We start from the raw sequence: 21,256 nt of genomic DNA, 5'->3' as shown, positions 1-21,256 counted from the left end.
AGGCTTTAAACTCTGCCATGTCATCTGGCATCTATCATTTAACTCTGATAGGTAAATTTGTATCCCATGCGAGATACATCACTGTGTATGCTGAATATTAAGGAAGCTGACAACATCTGAATAAAGTCAGATATGTCCAACATGTAGAAATAAATGAGATAATGGCAAAAACTTTATAGCCAGTTAAGTTTACCAATAGGAAAACACAACAAAATAAATACCATATACAGTAGGTTTTATGATCTGAAGAGGCTGTTGGTGAATCAGATGCACATTGCTAGTGAACGTATTTATGGCTGATTGAAGCTTCTTTCTGTGTGTGTAGGGTTTGAAGACATTCTCAAAGAGCTCTGCAGGGTTAGTGGTAAGTCTGTTTCTCATCTGCTTCAGACTGTAAAAATAATACTTAGCAGAGGTATGTAACTATTATCCCTATTGTACAGATGGGGAAACTGAGGCAGAGGGAGGCAAAGTGATTTGCCCATGGTGGGAGAAAGAGCTGGTCTCAGGGCTGGGATTGGGACTTAGAAGTTGTCCTTTGTTCAGATCAAGAAGCCACTCCTTTTTCTCTGAAGTAAAACTCCTCTGTGTTGTAAAGGTAGCCAATGGGGAGTAAAGTGAATGGAGAACAGGAGGCATTTAGACTCTGCTGTGGGTTTGGGGGGATTTGGGGAATTGAAGTGTGGGGAGAACAGTCAGTAAACAGCTGGAAATGAGAAGAAGGGGAAGAGAAGTGAGCTGAAGGCAGGGCTGCTGCAGCAGGTGAGAGAGGAGTTAAATATATTCTACTCCTATCTTTCACCTGATCCTCCCAGAAGGGCAGGAAATGTTATCCCTTTAACTCTTGCTATGATATGTTATTTCTGCCCAGACACCTGTAGTTGTCACATTCTAACATCAAAGTGAGCTGAGAGCTAAGTCTCTCTGGCCTTGTCTATAGTAGAGAATGTGCCCATTGCTGACAATGGGTTCAGCTGGCCTGGTGCAGTGTAGACCCGAGCAAATCCCATTCAGAAAGCATTGTTAAACCCTGCACAGAGCAGGCCTAGGTGATGTGGTGGTAAAAATTGTACTTTACCCCCATCATTGGTGGCTGCCTCAGTATTAGAACAATGAAAGGTGAGGTTGAGAGAAGGCCCTAATGTGTCTATGGGACCTCCTCTACTTAGGATCCAGGCCTCCGGAGGAAGTATGCACATTTCTGCTGGGTGGAGGCCATAGCGCCTTCATATGCTGGAACGCCATGTCGCTTTCAGCTGCCCGTGTTCTCCAAACAGGGTGAAATATTAGGTTCTTTTTTTTAAAAAAAATTGCCAGTATATAGACTGGCTGGTCATCCAGTGAAATTCCAGACTTTGAATTCTCTTCTTAGCCCTTTCTGCTAAACCTCTGAAAGTCCAGCCAACTGCAGAAGGCATTCGAATCTACAGTGAAGTGAAGTACTACACGGACTACATGAAAACAACCTGGTATCACAAGTATGTACTTCAGATATGCTAGCAAGGCTCATAACAGATGGACAGTCTGTACTATCTGTCATGGAAATTAAAGCACATTGGCTGAGATCCTCAAAGTATTGTAGGCTCCTAACATCCACTCAAATCAATGGGAGTTAGGGGCCTAAATACCTTTGAGGATCGGGTCATTGTGCCTGAACCTGCACTCCTTAAAGACAGTGGGGGATTCGTCTGAATAAGGATTGCAGGATAAGGGGTTTTAAATTCAACTGTCTCTTTACATTGCATTGTGTGTGGGAACTCGTCAGTTACCAATCATGTTCTATTTATTTTCTGCTGCACAAGTACTCCTGGGTGACGATTTCACTAATGTGATAATTATACTATCAAATGACAGGTTAGCTACAGACATGGGAGGATGTATTTTTTTTTAAAGTACTTCGTCTGTGCAGCTTTATACTTCTCTGAACGACCGCCTCATCCCACTCTGAAGAACTAAATGCTACTCCGGCTTCGCATTTATACACCCTTTTATTTGAGCATGTCAAAGTTCTTTCCCAACATTAGTTAATTTGGCATCACAACACCCTTGCAGAATAGACCCATTTTCCAGATAGGCAAAATTTAGAGGTGAAGGGGCCAAATTTCCAACGGTATTTAGGCTTGGGCTTTTGAAAATCCCACTAGGTGCCTTTCTGCATGTTTAGGTGCCTAAATACCTTTCAAAATCCAGCCCTAAGAGACTTGCCCACAGTGAGTCTATGGCCATCAGGAATAGAACCCCAGAGTCCTAGCTCCCAGTCTCTTGTTCTAAGCAATAGATCCTAAAAAGTCAGTTTAATCTCAAAACTTGTGCAATTTTACTTCAATGTTGTTAAAATGATATAATTTGTTTCCTTAGGGAGAAGCGACTAGAAAGTGGTGAGAGGCTGAAAAGTGGAAGTACAATGGACCAGATCTGGCTACACATACTGAACCCCACGGATTCGGATAAGGGGAAATATACCCTGGAAATATTCTACGGGAAAGATTCTCACAGACTGTCAACTGACTTGTCTGGGAAAGGTGAACTGGAGCAGAACATTTCTGTCTGAGGGAAGAGCTAAACACCTGTTACTTTCTGAGATTTCCCCCTCACTTGGGCCTTCAGGCTCATTTCCCTCACGCTGAGATGGGGAGCACAGAAGAGGGGGAACTCTGTGAAGTGCCATGGGGATGGTATGCTGTGAGGACGGGGAGTGGATGGAAGTGCACAGAGGAGGGTGGTGTGCAGCATGGACAGAGTAGCTAATGGCAGGAAGACTCCAACCGCCCTTAAGGATCATTACTGCCGTGGGAGAGGTAGCTCGCAGAGAGTAGGACTGTCCTGAGAAATGACCCAAAATTGATTTGCTTCCCCCACAGACCCTTGGGGTTTGCAGGAAGCATCCCTGCCCCTCTCTTGGAGGAGAGAATGTGACTCTCACTCTGCCACTGGGACCTCTCAGAGTTGTTCAGATTATTTTCCCCTTCCCTGGGGCTTCTCTGTGGGAAGGGAGCATCAGGGCCTTGATCTTTTAGCAGCACATAAATAGATCAAATGTTTCCTTGAGGCAGCTATAAATACTGTTCTATGTGTGTCTCTACATGTCCCTATTATCACACACGTTAGGTTAAATCTATTAAACAGCAAACCACAAACTACACTTTCTTCTTAAAATCTCTTCTATTCCTTGCAGCTTTTGAAGAAGCAATGGCTGAACACCTACGGCTAAAGTGAGTTTCTTCTCAAATACTTTCACATTTGAAGCTGAACTAACCGTTTACATTTAAAGCTAAACTGCCTGGTTTATTTTTGTTAATAAATGAGACTCTGCAGCTTGGATTAACCTCCACGCTGCACATCCCACCACGGAGATCCAGTCCTGGCAGATTTCTCTTTTACAAAGAGCCTTGGTAATGTGAAAATTGCTAAATGCAGGAAATTATTCAAAGCTCATATTTGCAGGGAGGAGAATGTCTGGGCAAGGTATAAGTAAGCCATAGCTTTGGAAGACAAGGCAAATTAAAATGAATTAGTGCCAAGGGGGAAAAGGTCCATATGCATTTAGATAATATCCTTCTTTACTTTAACCAATGTAAGTCAATGTGTGAGATGTTGTCCAATAAATAGAAAATAGCATTTTAGGACCCTGTTTGCCCTCACTGCTGTAAAGCAGATCCATACACACAGATCCTTATGCCCATGCAGAGCCCCACGGATATCACTAAGGCCCTGTTTGCGGCAAGGATCTGCCAACATGGATCCAATTTCAGATGTTTGCAACATCTAGGAAATGGATCCCACGGAGGGATGAATGGCTCAGGGTATTGGTTATACTACAGTATCTTCTTCCACTAGAATCCTAGTTTAGAGGCTGCTCTGCGTGCTATCCGCTAACGCTCACTACCCTCTGACAGCTGTGCAGTGGACCTGATGTGACATGAGTTGGTGGATGCAGTCTAGACACTGATGGACTGGGGCCCCTGTAGCAAAAGGCACAGTACACTAGTGGTGCCCACAGCCGTACGACCATTACATATCATTGACAACCCGGCGAGGAGCAGCAGCACTGGCTGTCCGCTGCCCACTCAAGTTTGGCCCCACAGCCCCTCCATCACAACAGAGGGGCCACAAGGCCAAACCTAAGTAGGCAGTGGGTCACCCAGTGCTGCTTCTCCATAACACTGCCGTGGGGCCAAGTCCTGCACCAGGGCTCCCGCAAGGGACCTACCTGACCTCATCCACTTCCAGCAGGTCCTGTTCCCTCTCGGGAATGGGGAGCAACACTACACCTGGGCAGGCCAGGCTGGAAGGTGGGGGCTAAGCATGGCACTGGTACAGGAGAGGCATAGGGGCCAGCAACTACAGCAGGGATGGCTCCACAGGGATTGGCAGTATGAACCACGGGAAAAAATGTTGGGTCAGCGGAAAAGTCACTGCAGGATCATGGCCACTCCTAAGTCTGAGAGGCCTGGAAATGGAGTTCCCTCTCACATGTAGGAGTGACCCTTCCAGATCAGGTTTGAGGCATGATGATGGGATTCCGTGAGGAAGCCTGCATTTCCTGGTCCCTGTGCGATACACAGAGGGCTTCCACTTTCAAGACTGTCACTCTGGGACAGTTTTCAAAACTAAATTCACTTTTAAAGAAGAAGAAGTTTTCCTAGACACGAAGCTGAAACTCCAACATCAGCCTTTTCTTATAGTGACCAGCGAATCAGAAAGGACCTCTGATCCTTCTTGGGTGGAGCACTTGTGAGATCAAGCCTTCACCAAACATTAGAGGAGCTGCATTATCCATTATCAAGAATTAAAAAAATTTGTTTTCAACATGTCTCTCTAGTTCCAGAAACAGGCCAAAAAACTCTTCCTTATCCCCCCCATGCCCCCACCCTAGATGAAACCTAGAGAATCCCTGAAAATTTCAGACATTTTCCCTGTTCCAATATCTCACCTTACTGCACATCTTTGCTTTCACTTTGGAAGTGAAGTTCTCTATAGAAATTAGGGAACAGGTTCCTATTAAAAACATTCAGGGTACATATTTAATAAATAAAAAATACTACATTTCTCTTTAATTATCTTTTTCTTACTTTCAGGGAAGCGATGATAGCAGAAAAGAGTAAGTAAACGAACGTTGCACATTCTCCTTGGTTCTGTCATACAGATCAAAGGGTCATACTAGTATGTAAAGTTGAACAGTCACATTTGTTCCTTCCCAGATCGTGCCAGAGTTGTTCAAGGTCTGCCAGATGTTGCCACCATCATGGAGGATAAGGTACTACTGAGTAACTGTATACCTATCATGGCCAGGTTGCACGGATGGCTGGTAGGAAGAACACAAGGAGCTTTCCCCTACCTTGAGTCCCCATAAAGGGGATGGCCACCGCTGCAATCCCTGTGCTTTCCTGAGCCATTGCAGTTGTCAGAGGCCTGGTGTGATTCCCATTGCTAACAATACTGAGCAATATGATGGTGGGTGGTCCTTCCAGACACACACACCTTCTCTATAGGAGAAAATATGGGGGGGTAGGGTGGGGGTTCCCTTTGAAATCCACAAATCTAGCTAGGCCTCAAGGTTCCATTGTTGTGCACTTGTGAAGTGCAAGGATAGTTTTAATGCTAACCATAGGAAAAGTTACATGAACATCTCTCTCCTTACTCAACTGCCCTCCTTACACATCAGACCCTAATTTTCAGGTGCTGACAATGGTATATTGTAGCTGTTTCACATGCCCCTAGTCTCCCTTCCCAATCCCTGCTTTAGGCTAACAGCTTTTAATATGGGTCCTGATTCTTCTGTCACACTAGTCTTATAATCTATTGGGCTGGATTCTCCTTTACTCTAAGGGCACTGTGGCTGAGTAAAGAGGCTTTAAAATGACTGTAAATGTAATTTATGCCCACTTTAAGGTCCCTTTACACTGCCAGAGTGGTATAAAGGGGCCTTAGCACAAATGAGAATCAGGCCCATTGACTTCAATGGAAGTATTCCTGATTTACCCTGGGGAAAGTGGCAGAAGAAAGAAGCCCATGTCTAAATCTCACTGACTGGCCAGTCCCATCAAAAATCCTAGTGGCTTCTGAGGTTACTTAAAATGCCTAACTTCTGTTTAGACACGTATAATCCAGGTTTTGAAAGCGATTAATATAAGCCACCTGCACTTCATGTAACCACAGCTGTGCCCATGGAACATGCAAGGAAGAGTAATTAAATTTTAACCATAACTGCCCTTTGTTTAAAGCTGCAGGCTGGAGAAGGTAATTCTATCTCATTGTGATCCTGTGACTTCTAAACAAAGATGCCTCCCTGCAGGGAAACCTACACCCCTGCAGGAGCTGTACACAGGTTGCAGTTGGTGTGTTTGTACCATGTCAGACACACCATTGGCATGCACTAAATAAATAAAAATGTAGAGCAGTCATTCTCTCCATTCACATTATTCTGGTGTGTAAGACCTCTACACCTGTCCAAAAGAAGATAAACCTGCCCAGCTTAACAGCCTGAGTAGCCATGATAATTTGTAATTTTAACAACCTCATATGAACTATTTAGGTTTTGCTTTGGTAGATTTGTTCACTAATATAAATCTTGCTCACCCCCTCAAGAACCTAGTTCTGCCACCTCTGATATACTTCTCAACTCAACTAGATCCTACTATTGAGGGACTCCTGTCCTGTATCATAATTAATAACTCCTTCATAGCCTAGAAACTAAAACAGCTTTGAATTTTATGGTCACATTAATGATCCTTAACATTTTGAAAGCAGTTAAACATACTTCTATTGCTAATGGCCCCAAACAGAGTAGCAATGATTTCAGCTGCATGGATTCAATATCCTATATGGCTAAATATTTATGCACTTAAAAAAATGTAGTCTTCCATTTCCTGGCAAGCAAAATGGTATTGTAAGATCATGCTGTCCTAGGCACTGAATAAGAGGAGTACAATATCTGTTTTAGGTACAAAAACTGCTGGGATCAGAATCAGGCCCACAGACTTGTATTCTCAGACCACTGCCTCTCATGTTGACCATATAATCTCATTGTTTCCTCTTTACTTCCCATCTGTATCCAGCTGTTGTCTCGTCTTATACCTGAAGCTGCTTGGGGGCAGGGACCATCTTTTTGTTCTGTATTTGTACCATAATGGGGTTCTGGTCAATGACTAGGTCTCCTAGGTAATACAAATAATTAATAAGAATAATAATACATGAGAGAAAAATCTCATCTCTTGGGATCAACACAGCTAAAACAATACTGCCAACAATAATAATCCATAGCATTTATATGGTGCTTTCCATCTTCAAAGAACTTAACAAATGTTAATCAGTTAATCTTCTCACGTCCCTCTCTGGGGTAGGTGAATAAGCAGTATGATCCCCATTTTACTGATGAGGAAACTGAGACAGAAAAGTGGATAAGTAGCTTGCCTAAGGCCAGAGTGTCTGAGCTGATAAGAACTTATGAGTTCCTGGATCAGTGAAACTTGTGGTTTTTGGAGATCCATTTTTATCTTTTTCTTTGCCCAATTATACTTTAAGCCACTGGCTGTGAATTGTCACTGTAAAGCTGTATTTACTATATTTTTAAAACAGACCCTGTGTTTGACATGCTGCATATCTGGTGACCCTTACCCAGAAATTACTTGGTTCAAGAACGAGAAGGTAGTAGTTTTTAAAGATCGTTACAAAATGGAAGTGAAGGGGATAGTTGTCACAATTACCATTGAGAAAGTCTGCAGTGATGACACAGGAAAATACAGCATCTATGTCAAGAACAAATATGGCTCTGAAACGGGGCAGGTTACTATCAGTGTCTACAAGCATGGAGAAGAACCGATCGAGCTACAGGAAAAATGATTTCCAACACATTCAGAAACACAGGTTGGGATTTCCAAAGAGGCCTAAAGGCATTAGGCACCAAACTCCCATTGAATGTCAAAGGGATTTAGACACTTGGTTTCCTTTGAAAATCCCGGCCTTAAAATTCAGACTACTATCTCTCTTTTTATTATCTATGTATAAAATAAAGGTTTTCACAGTGATTTACAGTATAAGAAATCACAGTGTACCCCTCTTAAAAGCATCTATAGAAATCTGGAGAAAACCTTCAAAATCCCACTCTAACCCAACAGAATTAGACAACTGCTTCATAAAGTGTACCACTTTTCAGCTAACAGCACTATGTATCGGATACTGTGGGGGTTCATGTATACAAGAACTTATCGTTTTGTATTAAGCGCTTGTGTGTTATTGACTATCCTGTAGCAGGAAAATGTTGATGTGTGCATTGTTGTTAAAACGTAACCCTGCTTGGGCCCAATTCAGCACAGTACTAAGCACATGCATAACTAGATGTCAGCGGGACCATTGGTGTTCTGAAAGTTAGGCATGTTCCTAAATACTTTGCTGAAACAGGGTCTTGATGCACTCATGTTTACAAGTCTAAGCCATGTGGGAGAAATGTAAGGCAGTGGTTTTGAGCCTCTGTGGCTTTGCAGAGGAGCATGTGTGCGATTACTGTGTGTACTATGACGTAGTGCAAATTTAAACACATTTAAACTACACAGCTGTTATTTCACTCTGACGTATTGTAAATTGTCAAATGATGCTATATCTGAACATGTTTAGTGATGACAACTGTTTTGATCAGTGACCAGGACAGATTCAGCCCAGATTAGAGTAATATAAACCCAAAGACAGAGTTCCTGTGGCAGGAATATTTCCAGAGGAGAGCTTATGGTGTGGAAACTCATCGCTATTTCCTCTTCACTAGTGCTAAACTGGGCTGCGCTTGTTGGAGAGGGGGCATGGTCAGGACAACAGAGAAATGGGCTATTCAGTGCAAACGCTCAACAGTTTCCACAGGCAGTCACACAGAGGGGAACTCACCCCAGCCTTAACATAAAGCTACCCCAACTCCTTCCTTTGAAGTGAACATGCTGTATGAGCTAGCTGGCACAGAGTGCAATTTACAATTTCCTGCACAAAAAAGGTAGGGAAGTTTTTTTTATTCCGGCCCAGTATTTTAAAGCCCATGTGTGAGTGATGAGGCTGAATTTGGTTCTTTATTCAAAAGGCTGAAGGTTGAAAAAAAAATCATGGGAAATTTTTTTTCCCCTTTTCATCTAGATAAATGACAGTGAATTACATAACAATATTAGCTCATGTAGTTTTAGCATATTCCTTTGAGATACAATAAAGCTCCCTATCCCACATGGTGTAATTGCCTCTTCATATGAATGAGATTAGAGGATGTGTAATAACAAATTACCTCTCAAATCACATGAAGTGACATGTCTGAGAACATTCAGAATAATTTAGCAGTTGCCTAAACACACCAGTCCCCAAACTAAAGCTTAGTTTCTGTGCAAAAAGGAATCCTCAATTGTACAGAACTCACTTCCTTCTACTGTTTTTAGAATTCAGCTCCCATAAAAATTAACTGAAAAATGCTGTCACAAGCAGGATGGGCTTTTTGAGGTAACACTCCAAAGAATCAGTAGCACAGCTGGCTTTTATCTGAGAACACAGATGATTTTTGTAGAGGATGACAATAGAAATCTAGAGGAATGAAATAACCCTTGTAACATTATATTTAATGCTGTTTTAAATAAAGACCAAGGTACAAATGGAAAAGTTCATTTTTAAAATGTTTAACAGCTACTGTTTCTAAACTACCCACACTTTCAGAAGAGGGTTTCCATGCCACTGTTTTATCTGTTACTATTGATCAAGAACAGTGTTTGCCTGTCATACTGTAGTTGATCCTGTATTCTATGCAGTGTTTAAAAGGTGTGTAAATAAAAAATGTAAAACTTGACAACAATACAGGAGTAAGTCATACCTAAAAGTGTCCATGTAAAAGATTGTTTAGAAACAGATTTGTGTGTGCAAGGGAGAGAGCAAGAAATACAAACTTTTCTGAATTGGAAGTAACTTCCCTATATGACTAATTAGATTAGTTTAAACAGAACACATCTTCTACAAAGGTGTTTGCACAGTGCCAGGTACAATGGGCCTGTGATCTTGATTGGTCCGTAGGCACTTCTATAATAAACATGATTAATAACGATAACATGACATAGTATTTGGAGGATTATGTATGGTTCTTGACATTCAGAATTTGGGCTGGAGTTGGTGTGGGTTCAGGGTCTAATTTCAGTTAAGGCTAGTAGACACAGGAAGAAGCTGTGGTGGAAGGGCTTTTATTTGTGCTTCCTTTTTTTATTATTATTATTATTACATAGAGCAGGAGGTTAAAAAATCAGGTGCACAAAATACAGTCCTAAATATCTGTTCTTGTTCAGATTACATGGAATCCACTGGCTCACAAACTGAAGTTACATATTCAGATTATTAAGAGCATCTGGACTAATATCCCTTAGTATCTCTAAGACACAAAGAAGATGAAAAATAAGTACATCTAATGAAAAAGGACTTTCTAAATTCATACTACTTACAATAAAGACATACAAACTGAATGTTGCTGCTGAATTTTATCAATGTGATAATCCATCATCCTTGATTACATTCTATAACTATCAATGTTCAGTTTTACCCAGTTATTCTAGTTAATAGTAGTTATTCTAGTAAATAGTTGATTTAAGCCGGCCTGTTATCAGGCTTTGATTTTGCCACAAGATCTGCACAGGCGGACCTTTGCACCTGCACAAATCTGATTGCAGGATTGGGCTCGCAGTAAATAATTTTAAATTAATCTCTTAGTTTCTGATGTTTATTAGTTTCGGTTACATTATTTTATATATGTCTTTAAAATAGCAGTCCCTGTCTACAAAATAAAAAACCTACATGGAGGAGGTACAGAATAGCAGCAGCCTCTGTTCCAGTCTCTAGCAAGAGTAGCAGCTGCAGAGATGCTGCACTGTAATCCCATAGCCTTGCTATGGATTAATGTACATGTGAATTCACACTCACACACACACAGAAATCCCTTTATAAAGCCTAATTTTGAGTGCAACAGATGCTTACCACTGTTGTGCACTTTAGTTTAATGTTTAGCTTCGCAAGGTCTGGCCGTTGGAGGACAATGAGGACAGGTCACTATGAAAAGTTTAACGAAATCCGTGAGTCAGTGAACTTTTCCAAGTCAGAGTCTGGTGTTTGTGCATCAACTCCTCCCAGAAATTGAAACTTTCAGTTGCAAGCAGATGAGCTGCCCGATGAGCAGCATTGCACTGCATTGTTGGCAAGGTGCAGTTTGTATATTCCCCCTTCTTGTGAAGCATCAAGTATTGGCTATAACTGGGGACAGGATAACACACTGTTGGATCAATGGTTTGCTCAGCTAAAGCAAATCCTTTACAAATATGTTTTAAAATTCCTTATTAACAAACATATATTATTTTTTTAAAATCAGAAATTGGATCTCTAAAATTAATTTTAATACATTCAAATGATTAAAGACAATATAGTTTAGGGCAGTGTGCTCTTAAAACCAAGTAGAGGTTTAGTAGCCAGCACTAGAACTCATATCTCCTAATTCTTAATCCTGTGACATACTTACTGATTAAAACTATGATGAATTAGAGATAGACCTGAACTGTCCCAAAGTTTGGGGTATATTTGGATCTCTGATCCCAATTTGGGCTTGTCTCTGAAAATTACAACTGCACAACAGGTTTCAGAGTAGCAGCCGTGTTAGTCTGTATTCGCAAAAAGAAAAGGAGTACTTGTGGCACCTTAGAGACTAACAAATTTATTTGAGCATAAGCTTTCGTGAGTTACAGCTCCCTTCATCGGATCCGATGAAGTGAGCTGTAGCTCACGAAAGCTTATGCTCAAATAAATTTGTTAGTCTCTAATGTGCCACAACTGCACAACAGTGTACAGTAAATTTTTAAGAAAAATTGATCACTATTTTCCCACTCAACTAAAAACTACTGCCTAGTCTGTAATACAATACTAGAAATGTTGATTTAGACAGGTCAGTCACCTCTAAGGCACAAACACTATTTGAATTAAGCAACTTTATTGCAAACCACATATAGTTTTACCTAATACCTTCCAAAGCCAGCAGGCAGGCTCGATCAGGGAGGGATGAGTATTACACTGTGAGTGAGGAATTCTGAGGTTATGAATGTGGAGAGTAACAATCAAGAATTAAGTACTTCCATTTATTTTCCACTTCAATCCCCAGGCAACAGTTCCGTGTTTCGTTTCCCCCTTAAATCTGTATGTCTGGGACCATCATTAAATACATTTAAATATTGTAAGAAACTGATTAGTGCATATGTGCCCCACTGATGTCTACTAGATGGAATCAGAACTGATCAGCTGTGGGTCATAGGCCCTGTACTGATAATGGCTAAGGGAGATTCTTCTTTTCCTCATGTCGTAGGGGCCAGTTCTTTTGGAAAAGACTGATCTGTGTTCTATCTTCACTGTCTCTGTGAGATTCCAAGTACCTACATGCAGCATAGTGAGTCATGAAGTTCTTTACATGCCATGGATTTATTACAATATATAAGAAATATAATTTCACATCCAGTGACTACTTCTCTAAAGGTTTATATAACTGAACACTTGTATTTATTTATTTAGAATATGGGTAAAATTTTCAAAAGTGCTTCAGTGATTTACGAGCCTAAGTATCATTTTAACTAATGACTTAGGCCTGGTCTACACAGTTTATGTACCAGTATATCTGTGTCAGTTTTGGGTGTGATTCTTTTTATTTATATAGTTATACCAGTATAACTCCTAGTGTGGACACAGTTATATCTGTACAAAGGTGCCTTACACCAGTATAGCTTATTCCCCTTCCTTTACAGAATAAGCTATACCAGTATAAGCAAATTTATATTGGTGCATCCACACTGGAGAGGTGTATTGCTTTAACTATACCATTATACTTAAAGTGATACAAATTTTATGATACACAAACCCTTATGCTTTAGGAGCCTAAGTACGATAGGCTTTCAATAAGACAAGGGCTTGCCTAAAACAGGGAAATAGCCTGGAATAGCTATTCCACATTAGCTCGCCATGTGGCTACTCTTATTCTGCATTTTGTAGTTTAGTTTAATCTATTTTGGAAGCAATAAACTTGCTAGGAAAGAGACAGTCAAGGTAAAGAGACAGCCACAGACCACAATGAACTAGAGGTTATTTCTATTAAGAATAAACAGATGATTAATAATTGATACTATATTGTTAATAATTAGCAGATTATGTCACAAGATAGGCCACATTTTCTTTCTGTATAAATAGCATTTAATTCAGTAGACGGCTGCTCCATTCTCTTTCTAGCATCACTGCCATACTGTACTGCACCATCCATAATGGCATTCAATGGAACCTGGCAGGTCTATGCTCAAGAGAACTATGAAGAGTTTCTGAAAGCTCTTGGTAAGTGTCTTGTTGGGTTTTTTTTTCTGTAACTTGCTGGATTTGTGAAATATAACAACATTTTGCATTTAAGGAACCTTCCATCAGGGAATATCGAAAGTGTTTTTCACAAACCACCTTCCATGTAGGGTGATCACACAGCAAGTGTGAAAAATCAGGACAGGGAGTGGGGGGTAATAGAAGCCTATATAAGAAAAAGACCTACAAATCGGGACTGTCCCTATAAAATTGGGACATCTGGTCACCCTACTTCCATGAGTTAGGTAATGGGGTTACTAGCCCCATTTTAGATATAAAGTGAAGTGAAGACACTTGCCCACAAGTCACACAGAAATCTGTGGAAAAGTCAGGGATAAAACCCAGATCTACTCAGCCTTAACCACAAGACTGATCTTCTCATGAAAGGAAAGGTATTTCAGTAGAAGCATATCAGTTGACCTGTTTCAGTTTATAAGGTTAACTAGGATGGAATTGGTAATGGGATATGGAGCCTCTCAGCTCTGTTACCAGTTCACATAGAGCCTCTAACAGTAATCACTTATTACCTTATGGCTGTTTGTTAGCCTATGTGAAATGAGTTTGAATTATAGGTCTCTAGCTAGTTCTCAGAGGTGTCTAGGTTACTAAAAAGCACCACCATAGTTTGCATTGTTAGTTGCAGCAAAACAATCACTCACATTAAATAGAGCGGAATGCCTTGCTCAGTGAAAATCCCTTCTCAAAGAGCATGTTGCCTGAACTACGCCCCCAGCCCCAAAGGTGATCCTTTCAGGTCAGCATTGAAGCTTATTCATGAGAATGCCTGGGGATACTTGCACTGTTTTGCCCTGTGGCTATGCAGAGGACTTCAGTCTGTTCTGAGGGAGGATGAGAGAGAAAATGAACCTTATGTAATGCTATTCATGTCATTTAGTGCTAAAGGTGCTCAGACATTACAGTGATATAAGAAAAAACCTATAAAGAATAGAAAAGAACATAGAAAATGTGGTTAGCCTTTCACCAGTGTTAAGGATACACACAAAATTTAAAAAGAGAAATTAATTTATTGTACTAATGTAATATTAGGGCAAAACCACTTCAAAGTGCTTGTAAATATTACTATATATAGGGAAGATCCTCAAAATCTTAAGAAAAACAGCGTACCTCATAAAGAACTGGCAGTGAATCTCCAAGATTATAAGAAAAGAAAATGAATCTAAAACCAAGTATCCCATTAATGAAATTGTATGTCCATAGAGAAGTGGGTAATCTAACTTTTACATCCTTTTCTGTTGTTGATTTGTGTCAACCTTGTCACTTCATTGAATCAAAGTATTTTATTTGCATAACATACAAACCCCATACTTCCTTCTGCATAATAGAGAAATTAAAATTCCATTTTCCCCTTTCTGCAGCATTGGCAGATGACCTCATCAAAGTTGCCAAAGACATTAAGCCTGTTATTGAAATACAACAAAATGGAAACAACTTTGTTGTGACATCAAAAACACCTAAGCAGTCTGTAACAAATTCATTTACTCTGGGGAAAGAGGCTGATATCACTACTATGGATGGCAAAAAACTAAAGGTAATATATTTCAAGAACAATAACTGCTCCCTCACTAGTACTTCAGTATCATTTTGCAATTGGAATTTCTTTGTCCTATTCCCATTAGGAAACTTCAATTGCTTCCGATGAGTAAGAAATTAAGTAAAACTTAAAAGCTCTAACGAGAGCATGCAGGTTACATGGTAAGTGAAGGAGCCAGAAAGGAGTCTAGCTGGCTTTGTGGTTAGTGACATAGGGAATCTAAGTTTATGTTACTAACTGCCATGTTAGCAGGTCCCGAGAAAGTTGTGGAGGCAACACATTAAGCAACTGTAGAGGAGCAATCACCTTACACCACTCTAGAGCAAACTCCTCTAGCTTCAGAAGGAGCTGCTTCCAGACCCTTTCAGCTGGAAAAATGGTTTTGCAAAGCACAGTTTGAAGAAACCCCCATTAAACTCTAGGAAAAAATAAATGCTTTGTACTAATTCAGCTCTTGTCACACAACAGCTCATTAAAATGCTCAGGTAAAAGGTAACATTTCTTAAAGTAATCAAATCTGCTGCTTCAGTGCATAAATTGATCAACCCAGGCGTCAGGGAGGAATTTTATTCCCCATGTACATGAATAATTGGCTACATATGTATTATGGAGTTTTCCACTTTCCCCTGAAACAGTGATTCCCAAATAGTGATATGTGGAGCACACCTGGTGGTCTGAGGAGAGCTGACTGTTCCAATGATTCTAGCTCTCCATGTGTTTTCTAGCTGATAAAGCACATTAAAAAGATAAAACACATTAAATATGTTCTTACTACAATTTTTTCATGTAGGGTATTGCTATAGCTACCAGTTGTGGCAGGGTAGTTGGGTCATATGTTTATGGATAGAAATGAAGGTAGTTTATGAGACAATCTTTTTGTTGAGATGTGGTCCACACTATTAAAAAAAAAAAAAAAAAGTTTGAGATCCCCAGCCACAACTGCCAGAAGAAGGATAATATCCTAGATGGACCAACAGTTTGATCCAGTGTGGCAAAACCCATTGTACAGTCTTACATTACGTAGGACAAATTTTAATCCTATTTTGCATATTTCAACTGCCAGTTAGCTTTACATACAATACCAATAACTGTAAAGTCTTTCTAATATATCTGTATTTCCTGAAAATGATCTGCACACCAAGAAGTAGCATTTATACATGCATTGGTATTGTTTCAACAGTTAGAGAAGTTTTCATTGAATGCTAAACAAGATGCTCATTACTCCTGTCAATCGGAAGTTAGCATGAGATTAATGAAATATCAGTATCTGCAATTCCATTCTTTCTTATCTGTGTATCTATCTACCATTCTAACTGAATTTCCCAGTTTCTACCTTTTGGCCTAAATTGCCTACCAGAAATGTACTTGCTGGGCTACTATAAATACTTATGTTTTAAAAATCTGTGTTCACAGTGCACAGTTAACATGATAGGTGGGAAGCTTGTGTGCAAATCAGAAACATTCTCCCATGAACAGGAAATTAAAGGAAATGAAATGGTGGAGGTAAGTGATTGGTAAATAAAGGTGCAATAGGAAAAATAATGGGGAAACATTTTCTATGCCTGTCAGTTTATAAAATGATACCATCACTTTAAAAAGTCCTGGTGTTGAGCACAGGAATTACTACTGTGAGCACGGATTATATCACTATATTAATGAAAGAATATGTAACTTTATAATCCAAGGGTGATTGCAACCAGCAAGAAACAACATTAGTTACCATTTAGTACAGCCAGGGTGATGCATTGTTACTTATTGACTTAACTGAATCTCCTCTACACCTGGACAATGCCTGTGGCTGTCTGTTATAGTTTCACTCTATACATTTCTATCACTGAAAGTTGCTATTCATCTCTTCCCAGGATACACTGAGCCAAATTCATTTCCGTTATCATTCCATTTTAGGCACTCAGGTTTAGTGTTGTTAGCTTTTGACCATCATGTGGGCAGGTTCTTTGAAAGATTTTTCACAGGGTTGTACAGTGGGATACTCTTGAGCAGAGAATGAAACTGAATCAAGCCATGCTAATTTACATTTTCACTGTTTCATTTACAAATCCTAGGAATTTATAATGTGTCCTGAACGGTTCCCTATTGGCACAGAACTCTTCTCCCAGGGAGTTGAACTTCCACTTGCCAGGCTTTTAATATGTATTCCAGTTGGTGTGATCATTGTTATAAGAATTACAGCTAAGGTTTTCAGAACTGCCTAGGGATTTTAAATGCCCAGTTTCCTTAGATGGCTTTGAAAATCCCAGCCTACTTTCTTTACAATAAATCTGCAAAGAACCAGATCAAAAGTACTTATCTGGGGCAGTGGGTTTCTAGGATAGGGAACATACTTGTGACTGAGGTTACTCCCACAATGCACTTGAAGATAACATTTGACTATTTAGATTTTCAGTGTTCAGAACTGGTTCACTAACAAGAACACCATTGTTTCAGTATGAATGTAATTAGCATGTCCATATGCAGTTGCTGTAACTGTATTTTCAGATGATATAAAATGGAATTACAAATATACTACAGCAACTTCAAAGCTGTTAGCTACATACAAGTCCCCCTACAGTATAAATGGAAAACAAGTAACATATTTGTGTCTTTTACAGACTATAACTGTTGGTTCAGCAACACTCATCAGAAAAAGCAAGAAGGCATAAACAATAAGAAGAAAGATGGATTTTATTTTGGACATTTTTACATTCCAGAATAAAGTGCATTTGCCATCAGTTGTGAAATTTGTTATTTTGAAAAAATGCTATGGAAAATAAAGAAATAGGATCTCTGCTTTCTTTCCATGCTCACACTTGATTTACACTAATATAAGAATTCATTTCCCCTGACTATAGAGAAATATCCCATTCTCTAACGTTTGGTGGCCTACTTCCCATCCAGGCAAACCTCCGATTAATTTCAACAAGAGTTTTGCCTGTGTAAGTACAGGATTGGACAGCTATTGAAACGGTGAATTGCCATAAGGATTACAGGGAGAGGATGAAAGCTATTAGAAATGTGTCTCTGCCTCTTATCCTTATTAAGGAAGGCGATAATTTTAGTGAACCGCAACACCTTCTCTCTTTCTATCTGCCCAATAAGTCTGGGAGACCTACCAAAAATCAGATATCTAATTCCTACCCAGCAAGTGTCACTGCTGATCTTTCTGTCATCACAATAGTAATATAAACAGAAATATTAAAAAAGCTATAACAAGTATTGTACACGTTCAGCAGGTAATTATACACAAAGAAAACAAAGCTGAGGCACCAAAAGCAATTAAACACAATGCCTGTTAATTAAATTTTCAAGATCTAAAACAAGTAAGCATCTCAGTTTGTAACAGTCTTGGTGAGTATAGCTGGAATATTTGCTTTCAGATTTGATAGGTATCTGTACTCTTTCTGGGATGAGGTATGAATTGTACAGGACTGAAGCATCTGAGAATAATGTTCCTGCACTTATACCTCCTAACTGTTCCTCATTACAAAGTGCATTCCCCTTTTAACACATTATCCTCCATCCCACACAAAATCTGCTGTTATCCCATATTTGACATTGTCATTTAATTGGCCCGTAGTCATGAGCTGTCATCCCATCAGATCTCTGGTTCAGAATCACTGAATCTGCTCCTTAGTATATTCCCTATTATGGCAGTCATGCCACTTATCAGGTCACCAGTTTTGTGGATTCTATTATAGCTAGTGCCAGTTCTATCCTTCACCCACTGAAGTCAACGAGAGTTTTGTCAAGTGACTCAACTGGGAAAAGAATCTGACCTTCAACAAACATCACCACTTTGAAAGTGCCATAAGTTAAATCAGAAAAAAGCACTCTTATTCTGGGATAAGAGTGTCCACATGGGAAGTTTTACCAGTATAGCTATGTTGGTAATTTCCCCTGAATAGACAAGCCCTTACTCTCAGAGGCATGCTTGTTGAAGATCAAATTAAATTTCCAATTGAATCACTTGAAAAAACTCTCATTGACTTCAATGAGATAAGAATGTCCGCATGGGGAGTTTTACCAGCATAGCAATGCCAATATACTTACACCTGCATAGGTATGCTGGTAATTTTCCCCATATATACAAGCCCTAAAACTTGAGTACCGTGGAAGTTGCACATGTATACAAAATCCCACAGAGGCACAGAGAGATGTTGGCCAGAACAAATTTGGGAAGAAAGTTATTTTAATGTTTTGTGGGCAAGAAACCATTCAATATAGCTTGGAAAGATATGTTTGTAAGTTGCTTGGTAACTGTTGCTAGCTAGATAAGAAAACAATACAAAAATAAATTACTTGTCTAACAGTAAATTCCCAGGAAACCACAATGCTTCAACAATCAGGTGCTGCATCTGTAAATTGCATTGTACAAGAGATTTGACACGTTCAGGTTCTTTTCTGAACTAGTCTAACTAAAAATATATTCACTTTTGTAAAATAAAATTGTAATCACAGGTTTTAAAACTTGTAAAAATGTATGCTACATTGCTTTTCACATATTATGACATACACATGTATTTATTTAGATTTAATTTAAAGCAAGTGTCTAAAATGCTAAGCACTTATGTGTTTAAAGAAAACACACACACATACAAAAAGTTACATTGGGTTAATGCCCACAAAAGAGTTCCCAACCCTCCACAAATAAAAGACTTCCCCCCACAAACCCACTCAGACCCATTCAACTCACCAACTCAGTGAAAGTCTAGGAAAACAGTTCAGTGGCCATGCTCTGTAATGCAAAGGGAGATTGGGTTATAGAACGGTAGGATGTTCTGAAAACAGTACCTATCAGTATATAAAATTAAAACTGTTTTTTTAAATATTTGTATTTAAATCTCCATAACAAATTCTGAAAGCAAACACAGTGCAATGTCCAAATTATTTAAGCTTTAACATTGCCTACTACAGGGCTATTCATAGCAACATAGTCTCAGCACATTCCACTGCCATGTGAGAGATCTGAATTTGAATGTACATCCTTTGTGCAGGTCCTTACTCCAACCTGTCAAGAACTGGGGGCCCTTGCTCTTATTTATAGTGGGAGGATGCTATCACATAGCAGAAGCAATTTTGGGAAAAATTGGGACCATCCCGCAAAAAAGAGTTGGTGATATGAACCTCTTGACAAAGGCAATCTGCAATGGGAAGAGCAATGGATTAACTGGGTGGAAATGTAGACTGGTTAATGACGCAGGTGATGATTCTATAGTTTAGGCCAAGGGTCTTATGTTACTGGTTTGGGAAATAAGTCATTATTTACACATGGAAAAGTCTTGCAGTGAAAGAGGGATACATCCATCCTCTCCCAAAATCAAGTGAAATCACATGTGCAGTACCCCTCAAGAGAATATTTATATAATTGCATCTTGTAATTCTGAACACTGCAGAATGGACGTGGTCCATCTAGAACCTTGTCTCTACCAGCTGCCAATACCAGAGGCTTCTGAACAAGATATGTAATTACTCTTGGCTACATGTATTTATTGCTATGCACCAAATTCTGCCATGAAGTGATTTCAGTGGTTCCACATGGGTTTCTGAGGACAGAATTTGGCCTACCACTAGCTAGACACTTTGGTAGTACACAGAAGCATTATACTGTGCTCATATATGGTAGGTTTAATCCTCAACCATCTCTTCTGGCTTGCTATTACCAGTTTCATGTTCTTTTAAAGAAGTTTTTGTGCGTGCATAGAATTTTATTGTATATTTACTGTACATTGTACTCAGCTCAAATGCCCACTTCTAATAAGTATACAGCAGAATAGAGCATTAGAAAGGGAAACACCTATTGTATAATTTACAAATTACTGTAGGTCGCGATCCTTATCTCTACTCCCAAAGAGCAAAGTACATCACATAAGTCAAAGGCCATAGATTTTACTCAGACACAATAACCACCAAGGCACTTTTCTATTTGGCAGAATGCAATACAAGGCCTCCTTTTCCAGTGATCTCACTTCTTCAACCTTGTTGAACCTGCAGTAATGACAAACCGTTCTGGGCACGTGAGAGAGAACAACAGGATCTGAGTGGGAGCATATGTTTGTAACTGCTACAGTTTTACTCATGTTCTACCATCTAAAATGACACAACTGCAAAGTCTGTATGTTAAAAGGTCAAAGAAAGATAGGGTTGAATGCTGGCAGCATCTTGTTTCAGGCTTGTGGTGATGTCTCCATCTGTTCCTCAGATTTGTTATACATTACCACACCCAATGTGATCTGAACCTCAACAGGTTTCTTTAATGAGCACTTCGTTAACTCAGCCACTACAGAGGTTGGTTTAATAGTTGGTGACCTCTCATTTATTTGTGTAAAGCACCATGCA

At 39.6% G+C, this 21,256-nt stretch overlaps 2 protein-coding genes across 2 annotated transcripts in view; both read left to right on the top strand.

Moving 5' to 3' along the window:
• The window catches only part of MYOM3 (myomesin 3), a 71,027-nt gene extending 60,857 nt beyond the window's left edge, over positions 1 to 10,170 (top strand). The window contains exons 31-37 of the mRNA XM_043506007.1: positions 326 to 364; positions 1,373 to 1,478; positions 2,359 to 2,522; positions 3,176 to 3,212; positions 5,079 to 5,101; positions 5,202 to 5,257; positions 7,579 to 10,170. Coding sequence (XP_043361942.1) covers positions 326 to 364; positions 1,373 to 1,478; positions 2,359 to 2,522; positions 3,176 to 3,212; positions 5,079 to 5,101; positions 5,202 to 5,257; positions 7,579 to 7,842 — 689 coding nt within the window. The 3' untranslated portion in view covers positions 7,843 to 10,170. The remainder of the gene's footprint in view (positions 1 to 325; positions 365 to 1,372; positions 1,479 to 2,358; positions 2,523 to 3,175; positions 3,213 to 5,078; positions 5,102 to 5,201; positions 5,258 to 7,578) is intronic.
• Positions 10,171 to 12,363: 2,193 nt separating this feature from the next.
• On the top strand, positions 12,364 to 17,715 carry LOC122458266 (fatty acid-binding protein, liver-like). The gene is made up of 5 exons (XM_043506006.1): positions 12,364 to 12,424; positions 13,255 to 13,353; positions 14,748 to 14,920; positions 16,337 to 16,426; positions 17,533 to 17,715. The coding sequence occupies exons 1-5, from the start codon at positions 12,415 to 12,417 to the stop codon at positions 17,581 to 17,583; spliced, it is 423 nt and encodes a 140-aa protein (XP_043361941.1). The 5' UTR covers positions 12,364 to 12,414; the 3' UTR covers positions 17,584 to 17,715.
• Positions 17,716 to 21,256: the final 3,541 nt, after the last annotated feature.

This window comes from Dermochelys coriacea, chromosome 19 (assembly GCF_009764565.3).
Source record: "Dermochelys coriacea isolate rDerCor1 chromosome 19, rDerCor1.pri.v4, whole genome shotgun sequence".
NCBI classification, from domain to species: domain Eukaryota; kingdom Metazoa; phylum Chordata; order Testudines; family Dermochelyidae; genus Dermochelys; species Dermochelys coriacea.
Note: the sequence above shows the minus strand (reverse complement) of the source record. Positions and strands in the feature narration are given on the sequence as shown.